The sequence below is a fragment of the Periplaneta americana genome, chromosome 2, assembly GCF_040183065.1.
Source record: "Periplaneta americana isolate PAMFEO1 chromosome 2, P.americana_PAMFEO1_priV1, whole genome shotgun sequence".
Taxonomy (NCBI): Eukaryota; Metazoa; Arthropoda; class Insecta; order Blattodea; family Blattidae; genus Periplaneta; species Periplaneta americana.
Window position 1 is genome coordinate 138,693,111 of NC_091118.1, and position 22,338 is coordinate 138,715,448.

Below are 22,338 nucleotides of genomic sequence, written 5' to 3' on the forward strand. Positions count from 1 at the left end.
AATTCATCATCTCCTTTCCTTCGCTTAATGGTGGTTCCATTGTATTGTCTGAAGAATTTTCATTTTCCATATTACTCCATATGGACGGAAACCCACTACGTCTGAACTCGGATATAGTATTTTTTAACTTTGATACCTCTTGCAAGCAGTATGCTATGTCTAGACTTTTTGTCTGAAGAATATTGTAGAGCACATCTGTATGTGCGAACACTCTAGCATAGACTTCAAGAAGAAATATATTCTGGAACTGTGTGAAAAAATACAAATATCCTTGAGCCTGCACAATTACATCATCATCCCAGTTTTCTTCAGAGTCATTACAAATGATATTTTCAAAGAAAGCAGTCAGTTATTCTCTGTATTTCTTTACTGTATTTACAAGCCGAGATGTAAAATTCCATGTAGTTGGTGCTACTTTTGGGAGTTTCTTTTTCATAAATTCCTTGAGTTTTTCTGATCTTTTAGGAGATGATGAGAAAAATGCAGCTAAACCCGACAGTGTTTTGAAAAAAATGCTGCATTCTGGAATGGTTGAAGTAGTTTGTTGCAAAACTAAATTGAGAACATGGCTGTAACAATGGACAAATAGTGCTTGAGGATACTTTTCTTGAACTTTTGTTTTTAAGCCATTAATATTTCCCGCCATAACTGAAGCACCATCGTATGTCTGTGCAATTAACTTATTGCCGACATTGTATTCTGCTATAACACCTTCCACATGCTGAAACAAAGCAGCAGCAGTTTTGCCCGAACTGACATTTGTGAATCCCATAAACCGTTCTTGAACATTGGCAGTACTGTCGACGTATCTTAAAACAGTGGACAGTTGACTCTGATTAGAGCAGTCACTTGTTTCATCAACAACAATGGCCACAAAAGGTGCTTCTTCTATTTCAGATTTTATGTTCTTTATCATAACCCCACTTATAGCAAATATTAAGTCATTCTGAATTGCGGGAGGAGTACCACGGAATACTGTTGAACTCTCAAGATGATTGGCCAGTAAATGGTCAAATTCACTTAAGGAACTTAAATATTCAATATAATTTCCTCTATTGTCTGATTCCACACTCTCATTGTGACCCCGAAAATCCTATTCTTGTTTTCCTACAAAGCAGACTGCGTTAATAAGACGCAGTAAAATCTCTCGATTTTTTTTTTTTTCACAAGAGCATTGTGTTGGTTGATGTGTAGCTTTTTGCTTATCTAGCTGTAAATCAATTCTTGTCTTCCCAAAGTTTGCAAAGTTCATGCTACTATAAATATGAGCTTTTGATTTGTCGTGTTTTAGGACTGCCGTTCGAAGGGAGTTCATATTAGAAAACCCCTCTTTTGACCACACATTAGTTTCGCAGTTAAATAACAAACATGGCCAGCAAAATAGTTTAGACAGTTTAGAACTACCACACAACCAATTCCACTTACCATATGATGTTGAAGTGAAATGGCGTGTGTACTCACGCTGTTTTTCTTTTACGTCCATGGACAAATTTAACTCAGGAGTTGGTCTTTCCATTTTCACAATTTCAACTTTCTCGTTGTATGTACGACGGTTAAAAGGCACTTTTAATAAACCTTCTATTACACAGTCATTTTCAACACAAACCTCTCCAGAAACTTGTTCTGCCATATTTTTCACAATATCACTTAATTGGGAAATTAAAAACTTAATAATTCACAATTAATATAACTCTTAGACACTTGAACAATCCACAAATTTAAAATACTGCACTGCAAGAACACAATCACATTCAATTGCTAGCGTACTAAGCGTAATGTTGCTTCGCGCCTGCGAAGAAACCGATCGCGAGAGCGACAACTCAACCGGCCTTACACTGCACGATGGAAACAGAGGAGAGCGGGGGATGGGCAGTTGTGCGACAGGACAGCATAGCGGAACGGTCACAGGCTACCCCTTGTAGCAGCGGTTTCTCCAGTGATGCCGCCTTGGCAACTTGTTTCTTTTCGAGAGCAGAGAGTGCATATAAATCTAACAATTACTTTAATTTTAATTACTGTGGTAAAACTAATACGGTAATACAAAATTATTACATTATGTTATATTATAAACTTTTTCTTTTGTAATTTCCTTGGGCTACCGCCGGTAGCCCCGGTAGTCCGCAAAATACGCCCCTGGAGTTATTGTAGGAACAACGACGATATACATATTATGAACACGTAATTTATATTATGCGTGAAAGTTGATACATCTGTAATTTAACAACAAACTTGCTCTACAACTACCTGCTGCGGACGGCTCGTCTCTTGGCAGCATTATAGATAAGGTTGAATATATTTGTGTTGCAGTCGAGAGGACCAGCAGCTCGGCTACGGTGAACGAAGTGGTGATGGCGACGAGCAACATCAACGGCAACTCGACGACGGGCAGCGCCACCATCACGCCGCTGAGACAACACCGACTACTCAAGCAGCAGCAGATGCTGAACCGACAGAGTGCGGGCTCCACGACGCTGTGCGCGGGCAGGGACGGCAACAACAGGGCCGCCACTTCCGTCAAGCTGTGGCTCTTCAAGGGGATGGTCCAGGTGAGTGACTGCAATGAATAGACACTGAAATGTGGTAGAAAACTTGCGAGCGTTTAACAAACTTCTGTAAGGAGAAGTAAAGTCTAAAATTATTGTTAAGCAACTTATTGTCTGCATCTTTAGCAATAAAGGAGAAGAGGAAGAAAATAAAGAAAGTAAGACTTAAATTGGAAGAATTCAATCAGATAGAGGTGTAACCGGAGTGAATTATGACAGGAAGAATAATTATCTCATGCCCCCATGTTAATTATACAAGTTCATTCAGTAGAATGAGGTATCCAGCTGCTGGAGACGTTAGCCCTATGAGCTTGAAGTTCAATTTATTTCCCCTGTTAAAAATTTACGTTCACTACACAATTTAAAAGACGTTTATTTAAAATTATGGCTACTCTCGTGTCCTAGTTGCATACTATAAACTATGGCGTTTGAGAGGACGAGCTTACCACCCCTGTCGGCATATAAATGTAAATAAATTCCTTGTAGGTATTGAAACTTCCACCACATATGTTTAATTGTTGCGTTGAGCGTGGCAGATAAGGAGGCATTAAAATGTATCTCAGTGGTTTATACGATTTACAATACAATTGATATTACGTCGTAGGCAAACGCAAGAGACTGAAGAGAAGGGGCCGCTCGTCAAACTTCTGGACGGATAGCAGAGGCAATCACCGAAGAAGAACTGATTCCAATGGTGAATTTATACTTCAGTAATTTGGAAAAATAACTAAGAAAACGGGTGGGAAATTTAGAGTGAAGAGAGTAGATACGTGATCCATTTCATTTAGGTATCATACTTGTCTTAGCACCCAAGGGAAACCACGGGCAAGATGAGTCGTACTGACGATAAGCCATTTGGCTTCCTGTATGACTCTAATTAATTGCGGTGAATATGTCAAATCGGCCCTTATGTGGAAGTTTTCACTTTAGTGATTAAACATTTCCAATTATTGTTACCTAATTTATCTAAACTGAAAGTAAGTTTTATGGAAATCTGGCTTTCAGATAAAGCTCCCTGTGAAACAGACTTGAATAATTTCAGGGGAAAAATTGTTCCGGGGACGGGTATCGATCCCGGGATCCTTCGCTTAGCGCACGAATGCTCTACCGACTAAGCTACCCAGGAACTACACCCCACACCATCCCAATTTTTCCCTTTATATCCACATAACTCAAATGGGGTGACAAGACGCCAGAATCCCAACTTAGAGTGCACACAGACTGTGTGTCTTGAAATATATATACATACATATATATATATATATATATATATATATATATATATATATATGTATATATATGTACACGTCACTGTAGGTACGTTAACAGAAAACCACAATTCAAGTCAATTCAATTATCTAGAGTTCTAGACTAATACTCTTTCGAACTTGGCATAGGTTGTAGTATGAGCCTCACGAGGAAGTTTATTAAGTATGTATCTACGATTATTGCTTCAAACCAATATTCTGGTTTCGGTTAATCTAAAACTGTCTATAGTGAGACATTGATTCGATCTTGTTAAATAACTTATAGGCGTAACCGATATGAAAATAGGCCCACAGTGATGGGCAATATAACGAGAACCATACAAAATACTCACAGAATGTTATTTAAAAAACCAGTACTTTATGATACTGGAGGAATTACCCAAAATATTTATCCCATAACACAGAATGCTATTTTTTTAGTGGATTGTTTTACGACGCTATATCAACTGCTGCGGTTATTTAATGTCTGAATGATATGAAGGTGATCATGCCGGCGAAATGATTCCAGGGTCCAGCGCCGAAAGTTACCCAGCTTTTGCTCTTAATGGGTTGAGGGAAAACCCCGGAATGAATCTCAACCTGGTAACTTTTTTCCAACCAGGATTTAAACCCAGACCCGCAAGTTTCACTGTGTGGTATGCTAACTATTACACCACAGGGGTAGACAGGACGCTATTAGAAAGACATAATATCCAATTCTAAGATATTCTGTAGTGACTAAATATTTTAACTCTCTTAATAATTAAATTACCGTTGAAAAACGAGTGCTAATGAAGTCAATGTTATCTTTCCAATTTAAATTATTTCGTCCAGAACAATTCAGAGTAGTTTGACGTAATGACTGGTTTCGTCGATTGCAAAGTTATTAGATGAGAATAATATTAGCTGAGTTTTATTTGTGTTAAGCTTAATATAATTCATTAGAAACCTTGTGGCATCATAATTAAAGAAATTAGTCATATCGAACAATCGAACTGGAGATTCAACTGTTAGAAAATATTAATGTTGTGTGGTCTGCAAATAGATTGACTAATATTACTGAGTAGATCATCGATCATGATCAAGAATGAAAGCTGACCAAGAACAGATCCTTCGGGAACCTCTTTATTGATTTCAAAACTTCAAATAATCTAGTATTAAAACAGATTATTTGATAAAGACCTGAGAAATAGGATTTCATTACATTAATAGCATAAACTGCAATTTAGGAATTTAGGAACGAGACGAAACAATAGAAGATCAGGTAGGAAAGAAAGAAAGACATGATTAATGAGACATACTAAATGAAGGAAAATATACTGGAAGAGAAGCATTAAGGAAGAAAAAGGAAAAGTTCTTTGTACAATCGCAGCCCCTTTAACTTGCAATTAGTGCACACCTGTGGAGTAACGGTTAGTGCGTCTGGCTGCGAAACCAGGTGGCCCGGGTTCGATTCCCGGTCGGGGCAAGTTACCTGGTTGAGGTTTTTTTCCGGGGTTTTCCCTCAACCCAATATGAGCAAATGCTGGGTAATTTTCGGTGTTGGACCCCGGACTCATTCATCTCATTCAGATTCTAAATAACCTAAGATGTTGATAAAGCGTCGTAAAATAACCTACTAAAAAAAACTTGCAGTTACTTAAGGCTGATTCACAAAAAACCAGAAACAGAAACGACAACGAGAACGAGAACGGAATTATTGTTAAAATAAATATATTTAAATGTGAGCATTCACGATTAATTTTCACGTTCCCGTTCCCGAACTCCGGAAAGCCTCTCGTTAATTGCGAATGCTTACATTTAAATTCATTTATTTTAACAATATTTCCGTTCTCGTTGTCGTTTATGTTCTCGGTTTATTGTGAACCAGCCTTTACCTTCACTCCACAAACATGGCTCATAGATGTTCCTAGTGCCAACAAACGTAGACAAATTAGTTCGTCATAGACTAGCCAGAGTGAACCACAGATGGTGAGTCTACAGTGCACTCCTAATGAACAATAATGATGACGGAGAATTGTTAGGACGTCACAGGATAACCGGAATTCTCGGGGAAAACGCCTGTGTTGCTTGGACTACGGATTTGCGCAACATACTTCAAAACTCAGGGTGCCTCGGCCGGGATTTGAATCGGCACGCACTGGCTTATAAGCCTATCGCGCTAGCACTGAGCTATTGTAGAATTAGGTAAAGTAAGAGAAACAAACGAGGGAAAAGATGTGAAGGGAGGGGAGAAATGTTTAAAGAAAGGTAAAGAGAAAGGATGAATAAATGAACTAATAAAGAAACAGGAAAGGACAGCGAAAGTGAAAGGTAAGAACACAAAAAACGGAAAAAAATTAGCAGAATAAAAAAGAAAAGGAAGTAAAGGAATAGAAAACACGAGCAAGAAGGATAGAAGGTTAAAGAAAATAAATGAGAAAGACTGGACGAAAGCAAAAATTGAATAGGAAGTAAGGCAAACAAAAATAAGAATAAAAATATAAAAATAATAAAATGGAAAGTGATAAATAAATAGTGAAAGGATATCTATCCACTAATATAAATGAAATGAGGAAAGGAAAAATAAATGAATAGGGGAAAGCCAAAAAGAAAGATCAGAGAAAAGGAACGAAAAAAAGAGAAGGAACAAAGGAAAATGAAATGAAAAATTAAAAAAATGTGCGATGAAAGACTACATCTTATGAAAGAAGAACTAAGAAACTAACAGCTGTCCGCTGCTATGGAGTAACGGTTAGCAGGGGTTTCCCTCAACTCAGTAAAAGCAAATGCTGGGTAACTTTGGGCGTTGGGCCCTGGACTCATTTCGCTGGAATTATCATCTTCACCTCATTCACACGCTTGATAACCATAGCAGTTGAAAGGCGTCGTAAAATAACCAATAAAAAAAAAACAAACAGCATACAAGCAGATGTCTTATGTACTCACATTGTCTCTTATAACATTTTGTGCTGATGTCACGTATGACTGAAATGTGTTTTTATGTTCTGCAAGTATTTTATTCATTGTTCAAAGGAATAAATGCGACGAGATTGTATGTACATAACTTTATTTATGCTGTGAGCTGAGACAAACTGCATAACTATAGATAAACAAGGCTTTCTTCACTAAGATCATTATTAACATTTTAAAGCACTTGCATAGTAAAAATGACTTAAATGTATAATGGTGTCTACTTTTCCCTTAAATTTCTTCCCAATATAGCTATATATTATGATACAGAAGGATATGCTGCTTGCATGTTTCTGCGTTATTAATGGTATTGCCAACCGTCCAGTTTTCGTCCGTACAGTTTGCTTTCACTCCGTGGTATTCGGTGTTCGGTTGAATAATTCGTCTGGACGCGATCTTTCCGGTGTTTTTTTTAACAAAATATTGCATTGAAGTATTTTTTCCGTTATAGAAGATTTTAAAGATATTCAAATGTTAGTCATTCTTTTAAGATGTAAAATACAGTTTCTTCTTTCCTAATGATGCGCTCGCTACCAAATTCTTCTATTGGAGCATTCATTTCCAATCCCCATAGCTTTGTTTTGTTTTCGTATATTCACAGGATAGCAGACCTGAACTAAGTAGCGTTGGATGACGTCAAGCTATACTCCATACATACCTACACTGTTGGGGGTTGCTTGGAGGCTTTTGGTAACCAAACGCAGGACTCTGCTTATAAAGGTTAAAATGTTGAAAACATATGTCAGATTGCTTATGTTTACCTTTAACGTAAACATACTACTCTAACATTAATATAGAATTCATATTTCTATTGTTTATCATTACCATACATCAGCTCCAACATATTTCAATAAGTACTGACTTCTAAATCAGTCCTACAACGGTCGTGGAACTACTAAAATGTAAAACGAATGTTTATATTTACGTGAAAGGTAGGTAAACAGGAAATCTTATATACTGTACAATCTTTCAAAATATTACTGTATACTAATGTTTTGCAAAGTAGTTTATAAAGTAAGGGTTTGGTAGAAAAAAAATTGGAAATTAAAGTTATTTGTTTTTGTACACAAAATGAGAATCTGGTGAAAAAGTTAGGGTCCCATTAAAAATCAAGTTGAACTTAAGATGACCTTGACAACTTTCACTAACTAAAAAATTGCTAATTTCGTTCTTTTTCACTTTAAAACGAAAAAGCGTTTATTCGAAATATTGTTTTCTCAGACGTGATGATTTTTAGATAATGAACTGGAAACTTAAAAAATACCCTGTATATTCTTTGGATCATGCTGGTAAAAACTGTTCACATTCTTAACCACCGCTAGATGTTCACAAACAATATGATTTTCTATTCACTTTTTTAAATTGCAATGCCAAAATATTGATTAAAACAGAAGAAATAGAAAGCAAGGGTCATAGGAAAGAGTTAGACGTCAGCTCCCTACCGATGGGAAATAAATATAAAGTCTCCTGCCGGAAATGGAATCTGCGTCCGTTGGAGGTGTAGCCGGAAATTCTATCACTTTGGCTGTAGGGAGTGCTTTGAGTATTGTAAACTGGCATTGCCACCTTACCGCTAAGAGGACCAACATATGTAGGCCTACTTCTCGGCTAAGGAAGTTCATTATTTTAGAGACAACGTATTCCGGCCAAACTAGCAGTATAATGATGGTGTAACACTGTCACAACTAATACATACTTTCTAGTTACACGTTTTACAATGTTCGCAGCAGTTCATTCCTTTTACCATATTCCAGATGCTATTCCCGCTTGTAGTTCATTCTGTTGAAATATTGTCCAAAATACTTGCAAATGGAATAAATATCAGACACTCAGATAAGAACATAAATTCATAAATTACCTTTTCCTGCCACGCACAAGAAACATTCTTTACAAATACAAAATAAGTTATGCGACTTCAATTTAAAATAACAGTTTTTCCAGTTTTCTTACCATAATTTTACCAGTTGTCCATACGTGTTATTGATATCACCAGCTTTATCACCAAATCAGTCAAATTTATCATTGTTGTCACCATCATCATTAATTTCGAAAAACGCAGTTTGTAGGGCAAGCACAAATACACTGCGTAGCAAAACTATCTCCGCAGTGAACTCAGAAGCGCGTGGGTAGGCCTACACTTAAGTTGGCAACACTAAGGCAAGGCAACGGAGCATTGAACTTGAGCAGATAGTACATGTAGGCAGGGTGGAGGGAACCTATTACATTAATTCACAGACATAATAGATGAAGTCAATGCGTACAACTTTTTGTCATAAGTTTATTGATACGTCCAATAGTTTTGAGAATACGAAATGTAACATGTTGTAACACTGCAAAGAGTACCAGTCATCCTTGAGGTCATTGCTCTGCAGCGGGGTGAGTGTAACTCCAATCATCCACTCCACAAGACTTGCGAGAGGAGAATGTAAACGAAAACGTCTCTTTATATACGTTTCGACCAAATTAGTGTACATACATAAATAAACAGCGGAAAAAAAGTCATTCGGATGTGACGGTAACTACAACGCGACTAATTTGTCTCGTCAGAGGGTTGTTGTTTACGTAAGCACAGTAGGTATAACTTACTACAGAGGCGCGTGCAGATATAGGCGGGGGAAATGTAAATTGACACACGGAATAATCACTAATATTGGTTGTGTGTTGATATAACTATTGTAATGGCATATTTTGTGTGTTTTTCTATAACCCTTTAAAGCAGGCCTGCACAAGTTTTCCGCTCTCCGAGCCGGCTCACAGCTCATGAGCGGAATGCAGATATTAGCTGCGCTCAGTATAGGGTGGACCGGAAGAAGTGGTGATCTCGTACAAAATATACACAAAAGGGAAGTACTAGTACGAGTGTTTATGAATTGAATTCCCGTTCAGTGTTTGCAAAACTATCTTGGACTTATTAATTATTACAGAAATATTTATATTACAGAAATAATAGAAATTTTATACCTACTTATATGTACAATATCATTTTGTTATATTTTTATTTATCAGTACATGAAAACGAGGTTTTATGCTGTTGGTAGCTGAAAGGAACAGTAGCCTACTGATCGTAATGAAACATGTTACAGATGTTCGATGTCTGCCTTTACTAAAGTTGATTATAGAAAACAGTTGCTCACAAATATAATTGTTGAGCCAAACATAGCAATCATTTTCACAGCCAGCCTGTATAGTCGTGGATATTATTGCTAATGTTTAGTCTTGTAAAACTCAACCAGGCTAGTAGTATTATTCAAACGATCTTTAGCCCTTAGGCCACATTGAAGATCAATAAGTCCGAGCTGTAAATCGTTAAATGTTATGTTTTATTTAATGACGCTCACAACTGCCGAGGTTATATAAACACACTTAAATGCAATCGACCTGGCCCAGAATCGAACCCGCAACCTCGGGCATAGAAGGCCAGCGCTATACCAAATACGCCAACCAGGCCCACCTGTAACTTACATGGCCTTGTTTCAACTGGTGTTGAAGAATTTATTATGATAACTTTAAACTTCTTTCCAATTAAGACAAGATTTTTAGTAGGTTATTTTACGACGCTTTATCAACAGCTTATGTTATTTAGCGTCTGAATGAGAAGAAGGTGATTTTTTTTTTTACCTTGGGGATTAATTGAAGTGAATTTTTATGGCAGGCAGAGTAGCTATCTCATGCCCCCATGTTTTAAATTGCTTCCAGTGCACTTCATTAGAACTAGGTACCCAGCTTCGAAGCCGTTAGCCCTGTGAACTTACAGTATAATTATTTTCCCCTATTATCATAATACAGGTTTATTATCTAAGAAATTAGCAAGTTCTTTGTGATAGTAGAAGAGAAAGAGTGGGGGAAGGGAAGTGGTGATAATGCCGGTGAAATGAGTCCGGGGTCCAACACCGAAAGTCACTCAGCGTTTGCTCATACCGAGTTGAGGGAAAACCCCGGAAAAACCTCAACTAGGTAACTTGACCCGGGAATCGAACCCAGGTCTTGTAAAACTCAACCAGGCTAGTAGACGATCTTTAGCCCTTAGGTCACAGTGAAGATCAATAAGTTCGAGCTGTAAATCGTTAAATGTTATGTTCCGTCTTTTAGATTCCTCCATACTGTACTGTAGTAGTAGGTAAGCAACGTGAAACAGTTACTGAGAATACGCACTGCATTCCACTAGGTAGCTGAGTGGTCGTTTCCTTCTCCTCTATCTGTAGCAGGTATGTCATTCTGACGTATCTTCCTCTCAGATTCGGCGAGCGGTAAACACAGCTCTCCCGCTCGGAAGGAGCGCGCGCTCTCGTTGAGCGCTGTTTGTGCAGGTATGCTTTAAAGTGAGGACTGTTCAACGTTTTGAATGGAATATTGCAACTTATCATCATTCGACACAAATTCTGGCAAAAGTTATATTTCATATTTGAGACAGAATTTGAACTTGAACCATTATTTTCTTCTAACATACGAGCAACATTTTTCATGTGTTTCTGTGTATTACAGTGATGTTCTATCGATTGTTTTGTTATCTTTTTTAATGCACACATACATAACCGACACCTAATAATTGTTTCACCAGCATCACTACTAAAAATGTGGACATCATATTCTTGTATTAAAGAATACACCCTCTGTTTTTTAACGTCTGTCTTCGGCATTATGATCACTTCACTGAACACAAATGAATAATACGTTTACGTATCTCAATGTTCTCTGTTCACGTATGGACGAGGACTGACAGAGAACGCAGAGTGGCAGTTGTTTTCGGTGTTCGCGTGGTGCTCTCTGCGGTCGGTACCGTGTTGCAGCTACCTACTTGGGATGCCTGCACACCTCATGCCATAGTCATGCGTCTTGTAAACCGTAAACATGACTTTTATTTGACTTTTTCCGCTGTCTATACATAACACTTAACACATTACTTAACATTACCGTAAACATAATTTCTTTTCTAAATTAATTAATTTTTAATTTATTCAAACATAAACTTCAAAGAAAATGGAATTATAGAATGTGTATTCGCATTAATGATATTTGAGTTGACATCAAATGTAAAGCAATCTTAATGGAAATAGTTCTGTTTCATAAAGATGTACATTATTTACTATTTTGTAATTACGTAAAAGCAAGGAAATCATCAGATACTGTGGATATCAAATAAGTTACATAGTATTAAACTTACAGTTAAAGAGGTTATAGCGCAATAAAGAATGTTAAAATCTAAACAATTTACTTAATTAATTCATTGAATCCCTTACGTTTTGATGTATACAGTAATTTGATCGAAAAGTACCTATCTTATGAGATGTTTTTGTTTACATTTTACTCTTGCAAGTATTGCGGAGTGGATGATTGGAGTTACACTCACTTCTCTTGTAGAGCAATGACCTCAAGAAGCACTGCTACTCTTTGCAAGACGTTACATTTCGTATTGTCAAAACTATTGGCCGTATCAAAAAACTTATTTGACAAAACTTGTTCGTATTGACTTGATCTGTGAATTGGACGGAGTTACGCAATAAGAGACCAAGCGCCAAAAACCTGTTTCGAGATATTGGCCATTGAAATAAATCTGTTTTTTATCAAACATTTTATGCAAAAAGTATTATAACATTCATACCATTACAAAAAAATAGCACAAATAATACCATAAAAGGCTAACCGATTTTTAATAAGAGACCAGCAGTTGAATTAATATTTCAAAGCAAAATAAATAAATGAATTTTATGCAATAAACGAATTTTTGCTTATAAATAGCAGCAAAATTCAGATATCACATTCTTGATTTTTTCCGAGTTAAATTGGCCAGCCATCAACAAATTGTCGGTTGGTCTATTATTGCGTAACTCCATCCAATTAATGTGATAGATTCCCTTTCACTCTGCATATTTCCCTCAGTTTAGCGGGATCCGTTGCCAACGTAACTGAGTATAACTGAGAGTGCTAGCGCATCCACCTCGCTGCGAAGAGTGTTATGCTACGCACTGTATAAGTAAACTCGGATGCACATATATTTAAAGGTGTTTATTTTCATTGTCATGGCGTCCTACATCTCCCTTTCTTGCGTCACGCGCCACTGCTGTCCTGTTCGGCATGGTGGACACGTGCAAGGTGCTAGAAATTTTCACGTACGCGCCATTGATTAAGAACTTGACTGCCAGTAGCATATTTTACTAGAACTTCGGAAAAGTTCGATAATGTAAGCTAACCGCCGGAAGTATGGACCTGAATATTCACCGGCGAACTGTTGTGTGACGTACGAGTTATGTCTTGTAAGTGCGGTGAAAGCTAATGAGTAGAGAGGGAATTTTTAGACCCAAAACATAGAAATCTTATTAATACAAAGACTAGCAATGACGTCCGCGAGAGGACTAGTCACAGTACAGTCCATTTCCGTGCAAAAATAGTCACTTAATGCTCATCGACCAAAGGTCGTGTATTTGCATTTTGCCTCTCAGAAACATCTGAGTCAAGTGCAACTTACATGACATTGAATTGATTCTAAATGCACCGAAAAAAAAAGAAACTCTCACGATACTATTTAGTACAACAGCAACGCAATAGCAGAAAACACAAGTTGTTAAAGGAGGCTATAGGGAAAATATGCTATTTTTTCTGTAAATGGTTCTTAATACCATACTCTACATTTTGAAAAGTTTCGAGAGCTTGACGTGATAGGAGACCTTCCTAATGACGTCATAATTAAAGGTGCCCGGTCTTCAAGTGCTACTTTAAAACCATTTTGAAACAGAAGCACATAATATTTTGAGCATTTTTCTTCATCTGAATCACTAAGACTTCTACAAAGTCCACCGCTGTGGAGTATTGGTTAGTAGTCTGGGCATGAAACGAGCGGGTCCGGGTTCAAATCCTGGTTGATACAAGTTACCTGGTTGGGGGTTTTTTCCTGGGTCTTTCCTCAACTAATTGAAGCAGAATTGCTGGATAACTTTCAACGCTGGACCTCGGACTCATTTCGCCATCATTAATTCATATATTATCATTATCATCCATACAACAGTTCAAGTTCACGGTGCTGTAAGTTACTTGTACGTATCGTGGGATCAACAGAGAGGTGCACAACACAACATAGGGATACAGATATTGATCCCACGATATGACAAATGTCTCAATTTCAGTGAGGAATATGTTGAAAAATAGCGCAACAATTGCTGTATCCGCTTCAATAAATCTTTCCATAAAATTGTGCTTTTTTCTGTAAACGACCCAATGTAAAATCACTTTCTGGACGGCCTCATAATTACGGTGGAGTAACCAAAATTTGTGTAAGCACTTGGTTTGACATCATTAACATGGTGGAAGGAAAAATTTTAACTTTTTTATCTGCCCCCAAGAGAATGTTTGCTTAGCTTGAGATTTAGCGCAGTAGATCGCAAAACGTCGCAGTGCTGGGTCACAGTGCCCCCTCCCGAAAATTCCATTCCATAATATTTGTGTAACAAGATATTTTACTTGCATGATAATCTCAGCTAATTTAATATTTATATTAAGATGTGTGAATACACACATTCGCAGTAAATTCCGTGACACTGTGCCCGTAATCATATTATCTTAAATGCAAAAGCGAGTAATGTGGCTGTCATAGCAGATCAGGTGATCAAGGCGAGTAGCTATAATGATTTGCGAGTTCGGGTCTTACACAATTTACGTCACTTAATGCTCTTGTTGGGGGAACCCGAAGTATTCCACATACTTCCTCCTCGTAAATATATGCCAGGAGCGTCATAAAATATGTACTGTAAAACGAGGCCAGCACTTTGGGCAGGTATTATAAAATAGTTGTGCTTTCAACACAAACACCTTAAATACTTAAAAATAAGGAAACATAATACGTTATACTTGTTAGCAAAAACTAGCGTATCATATGTGGTTACTTCATTAGCACTTAAAGGGGTTAGGTACATCTTACAGTAGTAAAATTTTGGAAATATTAAACATTTTTTCCTTCATTATTGAACCTTGTACAATAATGAAAATTAGTATGTATAAAATACCGTCCTTCTGCTAAATGAAAAAAATTTTACAATCTAAAAAAATTACTTATATTATTTTTTTTTCAAAGTTCAAAATGGTGGCAGTTCACTGTGCAGTGATGAAGCGTTTCCCTCATAACTCAAAAACTATACAACATTCTAAGATGAATTTTTTTGTGTGTATTTATGCATGTCATATCTACAATATGGTGCAAAATCACTTCTCTACCTTTGATAGATTGTCTGATAAAAAATAAATTCATTCTAAAAACTGATCAAATATCAGTATTTTCTTCTAACACAAACTATAAAAAAAATATTATTTATTGAGGAATGTAGTTTAAAGAGCATGATATTGTAAACGTGAGTTTCAGCAGTAAAATAAAAGAGAGAGAACATGAAAAAGTAAAAAGGTTTATGAGTTATGCGGGAAACGCTTCATCACTGCACAGTGAACTGCCACCATTTTAAATTTTGGAAAAAAAAAAAACAATATAAATAATTTTTTTAAATCGTAAAAATATTTTTTTCTATATAGCAGAACGACAGTGTTTTACACATACCAATTTTCATTATTGTACAATATACAGTAATTGAGAAAAAAATATTGAATATTTGGAAAAATCTTACTGTTTTAAGCTGTACCTAACCCCTTAAAAGGAAGACAATGTCTAATAACAACTGGTGATATATTTCCTTAGTGATCACATGAAATGCAGAGTTGCCCATTTTGAATTAAGGAATTGTTCACCCTGGCGATATAGAAAATTTTCTCCTAATCTTGCGTTGAAATCTCCTAGAAACTAGTTCCGCAATTTCGTAGGCATGCTTAAAAGAGAAGGTTGCATACAACTTAATAATAAGGGGAAGTAAATCACTCTACTTAATATTAGTGCGATATATTTTGAGGTGTAGTGTTTAACATGTCTGCCTTTTATTCGTGGAATCCGAAGTTCGATCCCAGGCATTTGCAATCCTGTAAAAATTTGTATATCTCCCCATTCAAACACAGTGGCAGGAGATAAGTTGCGAACTATTATTATAAAAATCCGTCTGCAATGAATTTCATGATATTACAAGCTTGTGCTCTTTGAGGATTACTTCGGACACCACAGGCTCCTATTCGAAAATTATTGCATTTCGACCACTCTTTAATCTTCTTTAGATTGAGTACAACCTCTCGAATCACCCGGTATAAACTAAACTGTTAAAATCGGTGAACAGTCTCGGGTGGCCGTGTCTTATCCAGTAGTGCTATAAGTACCACGACATATGCGTGCGCAAGAGATAAAGCAGTCAAGCTTGACACTTCGCACGGAAGGACCGGATTTGGTTTACGATCATGACGAGTCGCATTGCCAGGGAAGGATCCCCGGAAACATTCAGACGAAGTCGAATGTGCACATAAAGGATTTGGAAGTTATGACGGAGGAGGAAATCTCAACGTCTCTGTTGGTAATAAAATCTCAGAGACGGATCCAACATCCTTCCACTGAAGAATGTGGAGATAGTTAGGAACAGACAACCCAATTAATTTACAAATAGAGCCAGATGACGTCCTGGTAGCAGAACTCAACCCCTGTCAAAGTCAACGAGTCAAGACAAAAGGAGTCACTTACGGCCATAAACTTTCAATCTTTCGTGGCGCAAGCGCATAGCATACACCTTATGCAAATTTCTTTCAATCAATATGAATATTTTTATGCAGCATCTCTGGTATGTTAAGTAGAAAACTGTGCATTCACCTCTTCTTTAATTATCCCAGATTACAAAAAATGGAAGATACCGAAATGCGCCACGGTCACTTCAACTGACCTTCGACATAGTGCTAGGTGGTCCACGAAATAGTGTTGGATGAGCCACGATTTCCGTCCCGAGATAATGTTAGGTGCACCAATGTTTCATAATTGCCTAATGACATATAATTTCCCTTTCAACTTTACCAGACTTAAGACTGGCTACGAAATTACGTCTTTTGTATTGGTTAAAATGTTGTAGCAATTTTGTTTGTCCATATTGATATGTAATTTATTACCATTTGTTAAGTTTACAGCGTCTGTTTTTATACGATGATTTTTCAATAAAATCTTCTTCTGTTAATCTATTTTCAGCGTACAATTATTTCAACTTGTGCTTGTCACAGACTTTACGAATCCTCCTCACTGGTATACGCTGATGACTGCTTTGGATTTTTACATATTATGTTAAGGTTAGAAATTCCAATAAAGTGTCAATGAAGAGAAATATGTTGGGATGGTTATGGTAAAAGAAAGAATTGAACTCTGAATGGAACGGTTCTACAGCAATTGTGGTTTCATTCATCTCTGTACGTTTGCCCACATTCTTTGGGGGGAAGGAAGAGGAAATCAGTGTCTGAAGAAATACGATTCTTGACTATGTACTCGCAAAACGAATTTACTGCGTCTCCATCAGATTTGCTAGCCATCAAGTCATATGTAAAGCACTCACTAGTATATTCAATTTGTAAAAAAGGAAGTCCAAAACAGTATCCCAAAAATACAGTATACCAGACTCATGTTTACTTAAAACAAATTTAGATGCCGTAGCGCATTTAGATTTTCTATCTGGAGTATTTGATCTAGTCTCGTGGTATAGCTGAAATGTTGAGGATTAAAACCCCAACCATGGCGCACATGCTATGCACTCTCTTGTACGGAGGAGGGACCCGATGCCTTGGACTGAAGCTTGAGGTTTATTGTGCTTACTACTCATATTCTGTGAATGACTGGGTAGCCGAACGACAGCGCTCTTGTATGACAAACGTCTTAATTCTGATGGGGAATATGTTGAAAAATAGCGCAACAATTGCTATATCTGTTGCAATAAATCTTTCGATGAAATTGTGTTTTTTTTTCTCTAAACGGCCCGAGGGAAAATCACTTTCTGGACGGCCTCGTAATTACGGTCGAGTGGCCAAAGTTTGTATAAGCATTTCTTTTGACATTATTAGCATGATGGAAGAAAAAAATTGAAATTCTTTATCTGCCCCCATGAGAATGTTTGCTTGTAAGCGCATTCCCAACATACACTGGCTGACTACACTAAGTTCGCTGCATACCCAGGTTCGGAGCAGGCAACTCTACTCGTCCTTAGGGCAGCCCCATCCGTGCGTCGCCAGCCGGTGTTCGGGGAATGCTATGGAATTATGACGAAATAGAGAAATGTTAACGGAATGGAGTAGGTACCTAATATGGGGAAATGAGAGAACCCCGAGTAAACCCTCAACTACGACCTCGTCCGCCACAAATGTCACTATAGATTTTTCAAAAATCCCAGGCCTGATCGAGACTCGAACCCGGACCGTCTGCGTGACAGGCTGAAGTCCTAACCATTCAGTATACAAATATTAACTCTTCAATTTATAAGTCAATCCTATGTCACCGTGTGTTGTTTGTTTGTTTGACGGAAGGAGAGGTATTGTTTGCCGGTTTACGGGCGTTATGAAAACCGGTGAAACATCATGATTAGACAGCGGATTTTCGGTTCCGATACTGACCGTGAGGTGTACGCTCCCTTCGTACGCCAAGGGACGTGACGTCTTATCACTCTGTAGAGACCGAAAATCCACTGTCTGGTCATGATTGCACTGTACATTGTACAACATCACAACCGTTACTCCAATGAGACGTGTTGGAAGTCGTCAATTTCGGAGTATTGCATTATGGCGTGGTACAATATGATTTGCTGTATAGAACAGCGTAGGCCTATATTTATTAACAATTGCTGTAAGAAGGATAACAATAATATTAAAGTAGGGCCTATAAAAGCTCGCTGATAACATAATTAGCACAGGATTTTGCCTGGCGAGATCGTCTGGTTCAAATATGTGTGATTTTTATCGGTGGAAAACATTGAGAGAAAAAGTATATGGAAAATAATATTATGCATACAATAGAAGAATTAAAACACAATATTCTGGTTATGGTAGCTAGGATTATACCGGCTGAACTTCAATTAATTGTGTTTGGACTGTGATAGAGGGAATTGTCAGATTCTCATGTAAACGTAGGAGTGAATTTACTGAATTAATTTTCTGTTGTTCATACATCGTCACCAATGGTTTCCGCTTTCTTGCTTTCCGCCGTATGTACGTCGAAATATGAATAGCACGGGCGACTTATAAATAATAGGTCGTGTATACTATCAGTGAAGAAATTCTTCAACCAAATTGATGTAATATAAATTCTTCTTTCAGTTTTCTGTGAACTGGTACTTTACTTTGTTCCATAATGTCTGAAAGTAATTATTTCCGGCACAGGAAGAGAGAAGTATAATTGCTATTGAACCAATAGCATAGGTCTTATTCCACGCTTGTCTTGAAGTCGGACGGAGGTAGAACACTTCAGACCGTTTACATCCCCTGTCAGACATTATAGAACGACGTAGTATAGACAGGCACAAGTTAGGATTACCGTAATTTGTGGTCAGGTCGATGTCGGTTTTCCAACTAAGACAATGTAAGAATACTTAAATAAAAAATTAACAAAATAGGCATTCATTATTGCGCGATTATGAGGTCGCATGCGAAATATTTTATGCGCGACAATACCTAGAACCAATAACATTATTGGGTGGACTTAATTTCTTGTTGAAAAGTTATTTTACTTACAAAGACTCGTAGCATTTTTATTAGTATTTGTATTATTTCTTTCTATTAAATTTCTTTGTCCCGCGCCGTGGCGTCGATGTCTAAAACATCCTGCCTAGGACTCGCGTAACGGAATGCACACTGGTTCGAGTACTCATGGGGAAGAAATTTGTTCATGAAATCTCGGCCAGTGTAATGGGAACGATGCCCATCCAGCATCTTGATCCTCTTGGGGAGCTACGATAGGTAGAGAAATCCGATTAAGAAAACCAGCTATAACGGCTAACTACATGATACCTCCATTCTGATTGGATGTTCGTCCACTTCTGCTTCGGCATGTGGACGTGAGGGCAACAGCCGGCTTGTCGGTCCGGGCCTTTATTATTATTATTATTATTATTATTATTATTATTATTATTATTACATTTCTTTTGATTCGTTAGGCCTATATCTTTTTTTATAGACTTGTAGTATGTTATTTTTTTGTATTTGTGTCTCTGGTGGTGTGGAACAGAAAACCTGAAAATAATGCACAATACATAAATTTAAAAGCCGAATTTCTCCATACATTTTAACCAACTTAACTCAACTTCACCTCACAACTTCTCATCATCTTAACTCAACTCTTAAAATAAATATTAAATATAAATTCAAATATAATTAAATACAGAACAATAAATTAAATGACATCTTGCATCAATTCCATTGCTAATTTCTGGACATCATTGGGATTAGATAAAGCATTCCTCCTGTTTTAATTTTTATAAACCTTCTTTATGGATTTAGCAATCAATGTGTTTTATTTAAGATAGATTGAAGATTGTAATAATTTTTTTTATTTACTTTTTTACTTATTTTATTTATTTATTTATTTATTTATTTTTATTTTATTTATTTTTATTTATTTATTCATTTATTCATTCATTCAATCATTTATTTATTTATTTGTTTGTTTGTTTGTTTGTTTGTTTTTGTTTGTTTTGTTTTGTTTTGGTTTGGTTTGGTTTGTTTTGTTTGTTTGTTTGTTTGTTTGTTTACTTGTTTGTTTGTTTACTTTTTTACTTATTTATTTATTTATACTTGCAGAGTTAAGGCTATAGGATCGTCTCTTACACTCTACCAGGTCACAAAGTACACAAGCAGTGGAATTTAACAAATTAAAGGACAGAATACTAACATAATAGGTATGATCAAAAGAAATTGTTGACTTCATACTTTAATATGCAAACAAGACATTTATAACACTTCATGCTTGTGGCAATCCTTCACTAAGGGAGGTTTTTAGCAATAAATTATTTTAATGAATGAAATAATGAATGAATAAATTAATTAATAAGAGAAAAAATAAATATATAAATGAATAAATAAATAAGTAGGCCTACAAAATAAATATATGGAAAAATTAAAAAGTGTCAATTGAAAAAATGAATAAATAAGTAAATAAAGAAATTAATGATAATGGTATCATCTCATAGAATACAAGAATATTTTTTATTCAAATTAGACATTAAGTACTGAATTAATTTATGGTGCAATTATACTTTTCAATCAACAATTTAGATTCTCAATAAAGTATGTAAAGACAGTTGTTAAGTTGTGTTATGTTGTTATATGTTGCTGGATGTAATTTCCCTGCGTGGCAATCAAATGTGTTTCCGAGTTCGTTGGTTCTGTTGAAGTTTACACAAACGATAGACCGATAGACCACTGCCATAAATATTACTTTTATGGTTTCATGTATACAACGAAGTGTTTGTCTATTAATATAATAAATTTGTTTTCCCGTTACTGGTGAAGGTTACCTGGTGGTTCACTTTTCTCGGAATCTACAATATTAAAGATTCCATAAAAACAAGAAATGATATTTATTAAATATAAGCCAGTTTCTCAGCGAATAACAGAAGCCATTCAAGGCGAAGGACTAGAGGTTGTACAAAAGAACGTCAACGTTTTCTCTTAACTTTCAAGGTCTGATATGGAAAGAAGAAAAGTTCACACAGAATAATAAAGATATTTGATGTATATGTGGATATCCGGAAATATCGTCACAGGCTTAACTCGTCACACATTACGATTAGTCACATATCGTACCGCCACATAAATTCAATTCGTCATAGATGTTATTAATCATACAGTTTCGATTGACCACATGACTTGCAAGTCACTTTTTCAACAGTGCACAGTGTTATGATTTCTGTGGTTTCAAACTTTCCACCTCCTTTCAACGTTGCTATGGTTTCTATAAGTTTAAAATTGTAAATTATTTTAAACAGTGCTGTAGTTATTTGCACTTATTTTCAAGGGTATTATCGTTTCTATGTTTTTTAAAATTTCACTTCTTTACAGAGTACTATGGTTTAAAATGTCTACTTTTTCAAGAGTACTATACTGTGCATTAGAACAATGTTTACAACCTTGGAAATCAATGTAGTTTCGATTTATTATGTCCACATTTTATGATGCTTTGAACAAGTCTTTTCATTTATGGTTCTTCAAACAAAAAATAGTAATAATAGATCCAAGGTAACTTGATGTAATGATGATTTAAAATTAATCAAAGGAGACATTCTTCACTGATATTCCCACATTATGAGACTAGGAGGAAGAAGAATAATGTGCATAAGATTTGCTGATGATATGGCGTTGTTAGTAGAAGAGGAAATTATACTAAGGATATAATACTGGAGCTTAACAACAGCTGTGAGCAGTATGGGATGAAGATAAATGCAAATAAGACGAAGAGCATGGTCATAGGAAGAAAAATACAGAAGATAAACTTGCGAATTCTAAATGAAGTAGTAGAGCTGTGGATGAAAAAAGTGTTAGAAAAAATGGTTATGTAGATCAAGCATAAATTATTCTCATAATTGATAATATCGTCGGTTTCCAGCTAAACCCAGTGTTATTTTACAATCAGCAGAATGGGATGAATAATTGAATTCTAATATAATGCGGGTATATTTATTTATGTACGATTGTCAACACTGGTTATTATATTCGCCGTCTATTGATAG

General features: G+C 36.3%; 1 protein-coding gene across 1 annotated transcript in view; it reads left to right on the forward strand.

Moving 5' to 3' along the window:
• The window catches only part of LOC138695185 (cholecystokinin receptor-like), a 663,775-nt gene that overhangs the window by 577,201 nt on the left and 64,236 nt on the right, over positions 1 to 22,338 (forward strand). Inside the window, exon 5 of the mRNA XM_069819644.1 lies at positions 2,308 to 2,546. Coding sequence (XP_069675745.1) covers positions 2,308 to 2,546 — 239 coding nt within the window. The remainder of the gene's footprint in view (positions 1 to 2,307; positions 2,547 to 22,338) is intronic.